At 55.5% G+C, this 11,976-nt stretch overlaps 5 protein-coding genes across 5 annotated transcripts; 3 read left to right on the forward strand and 2 right to left on the reverse strand.

The window, feature by feature from the left end:
• The first annotated feature begins 534 nt into the window (after positions 1-534).
• Positions 535-2,337, forward strand: F5144DRAFT_220118 (uncharacterized protein). The gene is made up of 7 exons (XM_066783128.1): positions 535-589; positions 681-867; positions 928-955; positions 1,007-1,224; positions 1,319-1,677; positions 1,741-1,952; positions 2,010-2,337. Exons 2-7 carry the CDS (start codon positions 819-821, stop codon positions 2,188-2,190), a joined length of 1,047 nt encoding a protein of 348 aa, XP_066642615.1. The 5' UTR covers positions 535-589; positions 681-818; the 3' UTR covers positions 2,191-2,337.
• A 147-nt stretch (positions 2,338-2,484) lies between these two features.
• F5144DRAFT_592482 (uncharacterized protein) lies at positions 2,485-3,792 on the reverse strand (the record flags this gene model as incomplete). Its single annotated transcript, XM_066790366.1, has 3 exons — positions 2,485-2,918; positions 3,031-3,266; positions 3,392-3,792. 3 exons carry the CDS (start codon positions 3,790-3,792, stop codon positions 2,485-2,487), a joined length of 1,071 nt encoding a protein of 356 aa, XP_066642616.1.
• A 616-nt stretch (positions 3,793-4,408) lies between these two features.
• Positions 4,409-6,263, forward strand: F5144DRAFT_532211 (major facilitator superfamily domain-containing protein; the record flags this gene model as incomplete). The annotated part of the gene is made up of 4 exons (XM_066786960.1): positions 4,409-4,711; positions 4,768-4,980; positions 5,081-5,987; positions 6,048-6,263. The coding sequence occupies 4 exons, from the start codon at positions 4,409-4,411 to the stop codon at positions 6,254-6,256; spliced, it is 1,632 nt and encodes a 543-aa protein (XP_066642617.1). The 3' UTR covers positions 6,257-6,263.
• A 1,192-nt stretch (positions 6,264-7,455) lies between these two features.
• On the reverse strand, positions 7,456-8,063 carry F5144DRAFT_571257 (uncharacterized protein). The gene is made up of 3 exons (XM_066788820.1): positions 8,047-8,063; positions 7,884-7,985; positions 7,456-7,830 (listed from the first exon to the last, which is right to left on the reverse strand). Exon 3 carries the CDS (start codon positions 7,796-7,798, stop codon positions 7,565-7,567), a length of 234 nt encoding a protein of 77 aa, XP_066642618.1. The 5' UTR covers positions 7,799-7,830; positions 7,884-7,985; positions 8,047-8,063; the 3' UTR covers positions 7,456-7,564.
• Positions 8,064-9,828: 1,765 nt separating this feature from the next.
• On the forward strand, positions 9,829-11,747 carry F5144DRAFT_612140 (uncharacterized protein; the record flags this gene model as incomplete). The annotated part of the gene is made up of 2 exons (XM_066791712.1): positions 9,829-10,168; positions 10,204-11,747. 2 exons carry the CDS (start codon positions 9,829-9,831, stop codon positions 11,745-11,747), a joined length of 1,884 nt encoding a protein of 627 aa, XP_066642619.1.
• Between the last annotated feature and the right edge of the window lie 229 nt (positions 11,748-11,976).

An 11,976-nucleotide genomic window follows, 5' to 3' on the forward strand; every position in this document is an offset into this window, starting at 1 on the left:
CATCCATCCATATTTACTTTAGACGGGCGATGTATACAAAGTAGGGTCAATGCGACTCTCCTCAAACCTACCAACACCCGATCAATGGCAAGAAGAAGAGAGTCTGTGTATTTTTAACTTGTGGGAAGGGTGATTGCCACTGATTGGCTAAATCCATCTGCTTGGGCGCTTGCAGGACCAATTGCCGCCGGACCCCATCTCTACGCGCCCGGCCCAGACCATCACCGGCATGCCCAGAGTCCGCATTTAGTGCCGTGCTACCGGTTTGCCGTGTGACTTGGTGGCGGTGGTAAATCATGTCGGGGTGTCTTCTCTGTTCTCCCAAAGATATGGACTTCATCCTGAATTCATGATTTTTTATCTTGTTCCCTTAGAAGCCATTCATTAATGCAGTTGTCGTGTTGGTGTTGCTGAAAATCGGGCATATACCACCCTCACAAACACTTGATCCTTTGATATCTTCACAAGTGACGAGGCAGTTGTCAAATTGAGCTGGGTTGGGAGGACTTCAAGCAGCCCCATTTATTCAACATGTTGTTAAACGGGCGACATTCGAACATCGGAGGGTGGTTGCAATGCCTGGTCCTGTGTAAGTGGTGTCTTGAGTTCAACAAAGCCCCGTCGCTTACACTGGCTGGGAAGGCATAATAACCCTACAACTCCAACTCGTGGGGGCACAGAAAGCTGTCTCAACGCTCTTCGTCCCGGACACAGACACCATCGTGTCCTTCAATCTGTCCCCTGACTCCGATGACATCAACTTTCATGTTATAACGCCGGACTGGTATCAGTACACGGCCATCGGGTTCGGGACATCCATGGCAGATGGTTTGATGCTGGTCATGTACCCGTCTGCAGACCACAAGGGTGAGCCCACCCGCATCCATCTCCTTCACGGCTTGTGGGTCTAACGCCGAATTATCGCAGGCGTGACAGTCAGTCCGCGCAGATCAACGCAAGTACCCCCCTTTTTCACCAACTTTCACTCAACTCACACCATCGCTAGGGGCAACACGGAGCCGGTCCACTCCCCCGATACCAAACTCACCATCCACGAAACCACCATCAACGACAACTTCGACATGATCGTCAACGCCACCTGCCGCGGCTGCCAGTCTTTCACCAAGTCCGACGCGGCCGCACCCATGATGTTCGCCGTCGGCCCAGGCCTCGACCTCAGCTCCGACGACTTAGACGCGCGAATCCGCCGGCATTCCGCCTACGGTACGCCCCCTCCCCTCCCTCCCTACCTCCCCCACCACCAACCTAACCCCCAAGCAAATAAACAACCCATCTAACCCCCACCCCCCAACAACAGGCCGCTTCACCATCAACCTTGCCACCCTCCCCGGCGGCATCCCCCCCTCCGCCTCCACCCCCAACCCCAACACCACCACCCCCGATGCCACCCTCTCCTTCAGCGACTCCTCCTCCACCACCACCACCCCCCCAACCACGACCTTCTGCCTCCACAAAAGCGGCGACGCCAAAGCCGCGACCGCCCACGGCATCCTGTACGCCATCGTGGCCCTGGCCGTGGCGCCCTTTGACTCGCTGGTTGCCGGGGCGCTGGGGAGTCGTTGGGCGTGGGTGCATGGGGTTACCGCGACGGTGTATGTGGCGTTTGTGGTGGGGGCGATGGTGCCGGGGATGATTGTGGGGAGGGAGCATGTGGTGGTGAGTTTTTCTTTTTTCTTCCATCTTCTTTGTGGTGGTGATGGCTGACTTGTGTTGTTGTAGACCCAGCAGTTTCGCACCGGTCACCAGGTGCTGGGCTTGCTCACGGTTGTTGCGCTGACGCTCATGTTTTTCTGGGGCATTGGTCTGTCCTGGATCAAGCGCTCTGCTAAGAAGCGTGGTCAAGAGCCCCCCGAGAGCACACGTATGTTGGGCGTGGTCCATCGATGGGTGTGCAGGGTCATCTGGGTGCTTTTGCTGGTTAACGTTGGGGTGTAAGTCTTGATGACCTTCTGGGGGTTGTGGATGTGAGTTGGACTAACGTGGAATAGGGGCTTGAAACTCTCCGAGCAGAGGATGGTGTTGATCTTGGCTTACGTGGCGCTGGCAGTGGGTGTCATCATCGTCCTGGTGCCTGTCTATTTCTGCTTGTGGAGGATCCAGAAGAAGAGAAAGGAAAAGGAGGAGGGGCTTGAGATGCCCACGATTTATGATCACCATGGCTTCAATTAGGGGGCATGTGCGGCATGATTGACTTTAATTAGGCGTTGGGATGATTTGAATTTTGGGTACCTCTCTGGGCTGGTTCCTGGCACGATATAATCAAAGTCATAATGCATGCTTTGGCCGTACCTTGACAGAAAAGGCCACATGATGGCTCTTGGAGAAACGGCTCGCGCTCACTTAGTTCCAGGGTTGTCGTCACGGTTTCGTCTGTTGTGTGGTGTCCCATTACTACCATGCTAGGTACCCCGTCTAGGTACCTTGATCCTTGATCTAAGGCGCAGAGCGGTGACAAGAACCGCCTTAAGAAGCCATGGACTTAGTGAACCTCTCCACAATTGCCTGGCGTGCACGCTGCATGCAATCCAGGATATCCTCCCGGCTCATATCCAAGAGATTGTACACGTCAACCGGTGTCCTCTCTAGGGTCCTCGCGCTGATGAACTCCCCTCCCGTTGCCCCCTCACTCGGCTTCACGGTAACCATGCGCACGAACTTCACCCAACTGGCAAAACATGCCTCGCTCTCCACACTCCCCTCGAGCACCTGAGGAAAGCAATGTGGCATCGCCTCGTACTGCTCCCAGACCACGCGCGCGCCGTCCCTGGCGGCCTTCTGCGCAAACGCCTTGCACTCGTCCGCGAGTCTCTCCTCGCCGCAAACGATAAAGATGGGCGGCGCGCCCGCCCACGAAGGGGCTGCGAGGGGGGACACGAGGGGGTGGCAGAGGGCGCTGCCTTCGCAAAAGAGGTCGGCGCGCGGGGGGTCGGACGGCCATATCGCGCAGGGAGGGGATGACCGCGCCGGCGAGACGGACGGTGGGGGGAGGTAGTCCCACATGGCCTGTACCTCGGAGCCGCCCTGCATGCAGCGTGTCAAGTCCATGGATGGTGAGCTCAGCGTGGTTCCGGCTGGTAGCGGCAGCGGTACCGTGGTGCCGTGGAAGGTGACGGTGGGCGGTTCTCCGGCGGGCGCATCCCGGTGGAGTTGGAGGAGCGTCTGTAGGAGGACGGAAGCCAGGTTTCCGCCGGCAGAGTCGCCACCTAGGACAATTCGCGACGCGGGAATGGGTTCGTGAAAGGAGCCTGGGGGCGGGTAGAGCAGGGATAGGTACGCGACCAGGGCATCCAGCAGCGCAGCCGGGAATGGGCCTTGAGGGGCTAAGCGGTAGCGTACCGAAAAGACAGATCCCCCTGAGAGAGTTGCGTACTTCTCCATCAGGGGCCGTGTGGAGACTGGGTCCATGAGATAGTAGGATCCACCGTGGAAGTAGAGCAGTGTCGTGTCCGTCTTCCTGTCTCCCACGAGGTGCTCGTACTTCTCCCTCTCGGACAATCCCGTTGGCTCGGGGGTGTTTGCCTTGACGCCAGCGCGGTAACCGACCCACTCGCCCTCCACAGCTTGCAGAGTAGGCATCGTATATTCTTCGCTGCCTGCCCCTAGATCCCTAATAGCCTTGGATACACTATTTTGGAGGGCGGCCCCCGGTGGCGCGGGGAAGGCAGCCTTGCTAACCCACAAACGGCCCTTTACGCCGTTGTCAGTGAGGAACATGGCCTGCTGCTTGGTTATCGACGAGGGCGGAGCATTGGTGATGAATTCGCGGAGCATTGTGACGATGAGTTCGGTGCGGAGGGTCCATTTGTGGCATGTTGGGCTGAGAGACAAGGCATGGAATAGGACGGTTTTGAAGAGAACGGGAATCTTGCTGAGAACGAACCCGATCACAGCGAGGTGAGAGTCCATGATGGTATTAGTAAAGTGGCAACAACCGGGGGTTTGGTGTTGTGAAAGAAAAGACGACACCGTACAGGAAGAAATAATTACCAGGGTAAGCACACTTGAAGTCAGTCGGGGCTCGGACAGTTCAGATTGCCGAAATGACCTCCAATTGTGGCTCGATTGGTTGGCGTCCTTGTGGCTGATTCCAGCTTTGGCAGAGGACTTTTGGTCATTTATGGCTTGACAGTCAGTTCTGAAAAAGCATTGCGTATGAACAGGGAAGCCAGGGGCGACCATGTGGTCGAGCAGGGTCAGCCAGAGACTCAAGCATGGTCAGCTAAGCAGGCAAGCTCGAGGCAGGGTCGGCCGAGCGGTGTCAAGCAGGGTCAACCAGGCAGGGTGGTCAGAATTAGGCAGTCCCGAAAACCGACCACTTCTAATTGCCATATTCTACGGCTTTCAATACAAATACACTCTTTTACAAGGTGGTTGGCACCGCATGAACATGGCGAATGAAAAGACACAACAGACCCCCGGACCTGATCAGGGGTTGGGGTCAAATCCCGGACCCGACGATGGACAGCATGAAAAAGGGACTCCGCAACCTAGAAACAAAACAGATGAGAAGCCCGGCAATCATACCACACCGACTGCAAGCGCCATTGAGGATACTGCGGCCCCGGATGTTCCAGAGTCAACCAAACGGAGTGCTCTTCGACGAGCGTGGGAGTGGAAGCCCAAACCAGCTCGCTATGACCCCGAGAACCCTCCCAAGTTTACCATATGGCTGAACATGCTATTCTCGTTTGTGAGTGTTCCCCCTCCTCGTGTAAGGGAGACAACACTCACATTCAACCTATCTAGGCAGCCTGCTTCACCGTCGCCAACCTCTACTACAACCAAGCCATCCTCAACCACATCGCCGAGACCTTCAACGTAACCTTCGAAAAGGCCTCCTCCGTCGCCACCCTCATGCAAGCCGGTTACGCCAGCGGCCTGATCCTCATCTGCCCACTCGGCGACATCTTCCCCCGCCGACCCTTCATCCTCACCCTCGTAGCCATCACCGCAACCCTCGTAAGCAACCCCCCCCCCCCTCCCTCCCCCGCCCAACCCAACAACCAACCCAGCACCCAAACAACCCACTCACCCACTTACTCACCATCCACCAAACCAGTGGCTCCTCCTCTGCCTAACCCCCCCCCTCCCCATCTTCCAAACCCTCTCCTTCCTCACCGGCCTCACCACCGTCACCCCGCAACTCCTCCTGCCCCTCGTCGGCGACCTGGCCCCGCCCCACCGCCGAGCCAGCTCTCTCGCCATCATCGTCTCGGGCCTGTCCCTGGGCGTGCTGGTCGCGCGCCTGCTGTCGGGCGTGCTGGCGGCGTATATTACGGTGGGGTGGAGGGGCGTGTATTGGTTTGGGTTGGGGGTGCAGTGGGTGGTGTGGGCGGGGCTGTGGTGGTGGTTGCCGGATTATCCGAGTAAGAACCCCGGGGAAGGGGGTGCTGGTGGATGGTCGTGGTGGTGGTGGTTGTTGCGCGGGTATCCGGGGATGTTGCTGGGGATTGGGCGGTTGTTGGTTACCGAGCCGTTGCTGTTTCAGGTGGCGGTGGTGGCGTTTCTGTTGAGTGCCGTGTTTACGTCGTTTTGGACGACGCTGAGCTTTTTGTTGGCGAGTCCGCCGTTTGAGTATGGGAGTATGGTGATTGGGTTGTTTGGGTTGATTGGGATTGTGGTGATATTGGCGGCGCCTGTCTATAGCCGGTTGGTCATTGATAAGGTTGTCCCGCTGGCCTCGGCGATCCTGGGCTTGTCGGTTGAGCTGGTCGGTGTGGTGGTCGGGACGTTCACGGGGACGTTTTACGTTGCCGGGCCGGTAATCCAAGCGGTTACTATCGACCTTGGTGGGCAGTTCACGCAGATTAGGAACCGCGCGGCTGTCTATGACATCCAGCCCCTGGCCAGAAACAGAGTCAACACGGCCTACATGGTGGCCGCCTTCTCGGGGCAGTTGACGGGCACGGCGGTTGGGAATAGATTGTATGCCCTCGGGGGGTGGGTGTATAGTGGTAGTTGCAGCAGTAAGTCTTGATTCACTGCCTCCGTCGTGGAAACTGCGTTAGCTAACGTTATTGTTACAGTCGGATTCATAACTCTTGCCTTTCTTGTGTGTCTCGTTCGCGGCCCAAGAGAGACCGGATGGATCGGATGGTCGGGAGGATGGGCAATACGACGGGATGATCTACCAGCTGAGGCCGGGGAATCCGATCCCGAGACCTCAGTTGGATCGGTAGTGGTAGTGGTAGTAGAAGGGTGTGGTGAAGGGCATGGTCATGATAAGGACAAGTAAGCGTGGTAAAACACTGGAACGCACACAGTTTGCGTCAATAGCGAGAAATTGATACCACGTATCTATTAGAGATAACTGCTCCGAAACGGCTTTTTACGATGTTTCATATTAGCCATCACCGTCGTTCACCCCACCGCAATCGTTTAAGCGGCTTCTTGAACCCTTGTCTACCTACCTAGGTAGGTAAGGTTCCATCCTAATGTTATCGGCTTAACCCTATACCTCGGTTTCCGCAAGCCGCCGACTACGCCGATCTGTTGGACTAGTAGCTCGTCTGCTCGGCGATGTTGATGGATGTACATACGATGCTGATAGTAGGTAAGCACGGAAAGCCAACCCAATAAGCTGGGGCAGGCGTTGTCACCGCCTCGTTATTAACAGCATCAAGTATGTCTTCATTGATTTACCGAGCCAGAGAAAACCATCTGAAGTTACTCACAAATGTCATAGCGTAGTGCAACACCATCACCACCTGGGACGTTTTTAACCGTGGGGGGGCCAACTTTGAATTCCACAACTTTTTAAAACATACTGCTCGCGCACCAATCAATCGAAAGGGTTACGACTTTGAGGCGGTGTACCGGGGAAAATAGTTAAGTTCGTTTTCGAGTTCCGTTTCGTTTGGGGTTTCATGCATGTCTTGTAGTTCTTAGCTCCGCCAAGTTGAAACCCCCGGGCCCCCTCACCTCCCCTGCTCAGTCTGATACAGCTCGCCGGGCTTTTTGACTGGAAGTCTCGATTCCACGATGTGGAGAAAAGTCACCTCACTGACGAGTCCTGTGGGCCAATTCCGTGAAGTTTCCCGCCTCAAGTCCAGTTCTCATCGTTGGCAGTCGGTGTTCAAAGGCAAGGCGTTGCCCACCAGGTGATCAGATACCCTACCAACACTGGCACTACCCCCAGACGGACGTGTCAATAACTCCCAAATATGAAATCCACCATCATAAGGCGCCGTTCACAGCGTAGAAGATCGACGGGGTCTCTTTCACCGCCGGCTCCTGCCAACAACGGGAACGGCGGTGTCCAGTCTCTTTTAGAAGATGATGATGGAGGGGATGATCGCCCAGGACTGGGCAAAGGAAGGGGCAAAGGGAAAGGAGACCCAGACAAATTCCCTCCCGAACCAATATCGACTTCGGAGGCTATCGCCCCAAGTTCATCCCTAACTCAACCGCCACCCCCGAACGAGACGACGTCGGATCTCCCCACGACTAGCCCCTCCGTGGAGATTCCTGAGTCGACGTCGCGTTCTTCAGTATCAGCGCCGGCGCCAGAGACTTCCTCTCATATCGAAACTCAAAGTGACATTCAAACTCCAACTCTATCTACCTTGGAAACCAGCACGACGACAAACGAAAGCACCATTAGTGCCGAAACCACCACGAGCATACAAACCACCACGAGCATAACCCCGATCACCAGCATAACCCTGACCCCCAGCATAGCCCCGACCACTAGCATAATCCCGACTACTAGCACCAGAACGTCAGCGAGTAGTATCAGAATTCCCAGTATTTCCACAGGGAATAGTACGACACGCATCGAAAGCAATTCGCAGTCATCGACAAACAGAGGTATGAACCCCTTTAATCCTTGAGCTACGTGTATAGCTGACTTTGCAACACAGCTGCATATTCCACCACATCAAGTATCCCACCAATCCAAGCTTCAACCAACGAGCATGGTCTGCGTCCTGGCCAAATAGCAGGGATAGTGGTTGGCCTCCTAGGTGCGTTTGTCTTGCCAGGTATCTATGCTACATACTTGGGAGCAGAGCTGATCCTCGACAGCATTTGTTTTTCTCACCATCACCTCGGTGTTATTTGTGCTTCGTAGCCGAAGGAGAAGAGCCAAGAAATACTCAGGTCAGAAGGGCTTGCTCGATTCCACACCAGCAACACCACAGCCCACGCACCACACCAAACACGAGACAGCAGGGCCGCTCACAGCGGAAGAGCCCCAGCTATTCAACACCACCGCCGACACCACCACCGAAAAGGTCATCCCACCCACAACCCGACTCTCCCAATGGCTCAACCAACTCCGGCACTCCCACATACCCGGAACCGGAACCGGAACCAGCCGAAAAAGCCTCCCACACATCACCATCGGCGCCAGCAGCAGCACCCCCTCCGACACCGACTCCGACTCCTCCATCCTCTCCATCCCCACAACCTTCGTCACCCGCCAGGACCGCCGCACCAACAGCACCTTCCTCCCCACCACCCCCCTCCACCACCCCCGATACCTCGCACCCCCACCACCGCCACCGCCATCATCTCAACGACAAGGAGCAGGAAACCTCCAACCACCCGCCTCACCACGAAGCCCGAGCGGTAAGAGCACCAGGAGCCAGAGAAGGAGCGGCGTGAGCAGCACTACCACGGTGGACGGGCGACGACGGGGGGAGTACCCCCCTCCTACGCCGACTTCACCCGCGAGCTTTCTACAGCCTGGACCGTCTTTGCCAGCGGCGGCGCGGCTCTCGGGGGTTGGGGGTGGGGAAGGAGGGGGCGAGGGCGAGGGCGAGGGCGAGGGTGGGGGGTTTGTGAAGGTGCAGGTGCAGGTGCGGCGGCCGTCTTGAGGGTGGGGGTTGGGATGGGGCTGGGTTGGGGGAGAGAGAGGTGGGATTTGAGGAGGAGGGGGTTGCCGCGTTGGTTATACCACTGGTCTGGATGTTAGTTATGTTGATGTGCGGCTTAGCACATGCGCATATGAAGTAGTTATCTGTTCAGGCCGGTTAAGGCTGGTGACATGGATTCGGAATGAAGCTGCTTGAAAACGTATGCGGCATGTAGAAGGGTTCTTTTGGAGTAGCGGTTGTCCGTGAATGTGACGCTGAAAATGCCGTTGAAACAATTTAGTCGTTTAGGTATTCGGAGAGAGAAAGAAAAAGAAAAAGAAAAAGAGGAGAAGGAGAAGGAGAAGGACCCTTTTTAACAAAAAAGAAAAGAAAAGAAAACAAAGAAAAGAGCCAAGAATCGGCTCGATGAAGTCGAAATACGATTCTTAAGTTAGAATGTATATCGGCGAAGGTGATGAGCATGTCGGTCGACTTCTGGTACCTCCCGGTCTCACGTAGACTCACAGAGCAGGTTTGAGCTCGCGCTGCTTCTTATCGATTACGGGCACTTCTTCGCGAGCCCCCTTACACTGTGCGTAAGCGGCACACGAGGGGCCTTTCTGTGCGTGGATCTTCTCGCCGTCTGCTTGAAACGGGCCGTGTGTTGAGCTTTTGTATGAACACGGTGAACGTGGTTGCGATTTGGTTGGAAAGAGAATGGGGAGTAATGGGAACCGAAAGAGTACATAACTGGATTGAGTCTGTGGAGGTGGCCTTGTATCTAAATGTATACTAGCTTCAATGTTGTTCTTATCGAGATCTGTGGCGCCGGCCTACCTAATAGTTGCCCCTTCCTTAAACACTTTATTTAAACCGCTGCATCGGAGCCAATCCCCCCACTTAACGCCTCTTGATGTTTCCACCCCCAAACAACATCGCCGACCCAAGTCGGTTTTGTTTTTTTTCTTCTTTTTCTTCCTTTCTTTTTTTTCTTTTTTTTCTTTTCGCCATGCTCGCCCAGCCCATCCTTTCGCGGTATCGCCGCATGCAGCCCACCTCGTCCGACTCTGGCGAGGCCGGAGACTTCGATGTCTCCAACGTTCGTTTCCGTGTCGGGGCGCCGCCTCCACTTCCGCTCCCGCTATTCAGCCGGTGGGACGAGCGATGCACATTGATATCTGACGAGCTCGGGCACCGCGTTTTGGAAAGGGAAACCGAGGAAATCCTCTTCGCTGAGGGGGCGCAGGACGCCGTCGTCGCTGTCGAGCTCACGTCGCGACTCGTCCAAAGCGCCAACGGTGGCGCAACACGATTACCGAAGGCCAGTCAACCATCCTCATCGTGGCACGGTGGGAAGACGGATCCTCGGCTCTCTGGGAAACAGTGGTACGGAGGGTGAAGAAGCTCGTTAACTCAAAGCGGCTTACACGCGAGAAACTCCGCGATATCGATATTGCCGTGGAGATGATTGCCGAGGAGCTCACGCCCAAGAAGTACTTGGGGCCAGTCCCGGCGGAGATACTCGCCAGGGGTTTAGAAAAAGACTGGCCACAAATCAAAGACCGGGTGTTCCAGATTATGGAGAGCCAGGGTGGCACGAGAGGGCATACGACCACAATTGGCCTTTTCCAGCTCGGGTTCTCCCCCATCCCCACGAACAATCCAACCACGGTTTACGTCTCAGTGGATTACGATTCGGACGAATCCAGATGGCCAGCTGCGGTTGAGGAAATAGAGCAGTACATCAAGCAGTTCGACTACGCCCAGCTCCGCCTCCATTTGGAACACAACATTGTCGAGAGCTTCCCTTTCCCGTTGACCCCGTCCCAACAAAGCGAAGAGGATAGGGAGAAAGAACAACGACTCTACAACATTTTGCCACAACCGCCATATAAGACCGCGGTTGATCTTGGGGACGACATCGGCGCAAGCAATTACATCACAGCAAATGACGGTCGGACGAGGTCTCCCGCCGTCGGCACATTGGGTTGTTGGCTGGAGATGAAATCCGACGACTTTCCGGACTGGACAAAGGTCGCCCTGACCAACTACCACATCCTTCGGCCGGCATACAGTGGCTTCAAACTCGACGCTATCCCAGGGGGCGCCGTCCCGTTATCACCAGCTGAGGGCTCAACTCTCCTCAAAGTGGATATGGAAGGTGTTGGCTGGCATCCATCGGCCCCCAGGGTTGAGCACCCAACCAGACTGAAGCACAACAGTGCCGTCCAATCCGCACAGGACATCCTCGGCCGCTTTCCTGGAGAGCCGACACGAAAACTGCAGGACGACCTCGACCAAGTCGTCGCATTTTTCGACGAGAACAAACAGGTCTTTGGATCCGTCTATTGCGCCTCGGGCTTCACAAAACGGACTAGGAACAACGGCCGCCTAGATTGGGGATTGGTTTTGCCGCTCGACGCAACCCGGGTAGGGAAGAACAAGCTCCCATCCATGGAAGACTGGATGGAAAAGTACCCAAACGAAGGCTTACAATACCCGGAGACGTTTGGGACAGGCCTCGGACAGATACCCCAAGCAGGGCTTCGCGGACTCCAGCAAGGCGATACCGTGTACAAGGTTGGCGCTACCACACGGTTCACTATTGGCAAGTTTAACTGCGTCAAGTCGGACATCAAGATCTCTCTAGATAAACACATGTCTGGTCCGCGAATGTCGGAAGAGTTTGCTTTTATCTCGGCTGTCAAGACCAGTGATATAGTTGGTCGTTTTTCGTCGCCTGGCGACTCGGGATCGGTGGTGTGGGACCAAAATGGCCGGGCTGTCGGGCTGTTGTTTAGGGGACAAACGCCACAGCAAGCAGATAAGGGTTCCTTGATATATGTAACACCTTTGGAGGATGTAATTGCTGATATCAAGCAACGGTCGGGGGGGAAGATTAAGGACATCCGTATTGCAGTAGACTAGAAGGCTCAACACTGACATCATCCGATCTGATCCACTAGCTGCACAGCTACATAGCTAAAACATTGCTTTCGAAAAGGCGGGGGAATCATCTGGAACAGACAAGGGACAACAGCAAAAAGGAAAAAGAACCAGCTCAAGTCGTTCTCAACCTTGAAGCATCTATACCACATCAATCCAATCCCTTTCCAAAACGGCCCTCTTCCGATGTCGAAACCGAAGCAGCAGTGGA

Source organism: Chaetomium tenue (genome assembly GCF_020726465.1).
Source record: "Chaetomium tenue strain MPI-SDFR-AT-0079 chromosome Unknown F5144scaffold_4, whole genome shotgun sequence".
NCBI classification, from domain to species: Eukaryota; Fungi; Ascomycota; class Sordariomycetes; order Sordariales; family Chaetomiaceae; genus Chaetomium; species Chaetomium tenue.

What these genes read in the sequence shown, in the direction of transcription:
- F5144DRAFT_220118 (XM_066783128.1), top strand. Translation starts at nt 819, where the DNA reads ATGGCAGATGGTTTGATGCTGGTCATGTACCCGTCTGCAGACCACAAG. An exon ending in CCGCCGGCATTCCGCCTACG is followed by an intron (nt 1,225 to 1,318) that starts GTACGCCCCCTC and finishes CCCCAACAACAG; the next exon opens with GCCGCTTCACCATCAACCTT. An exon ending in TGGGGAGGGAGCATGTGGTG is followed by an intron (nt 1,678 to 1,740) that starts GTGAGTTTTTCT and finishes GTGTTGTTGTAG; the next exon opens with ACCCAGCAGTTTCGCACCGG.
- F5144DRAFT_571257 (XM_066788820.1), bottom strand. Translation starts at nt 7,798, where the DNA reads ATGCGTGTCGTACTATTCCCTGTGGAAATACTGGGAATTCTGATACTA.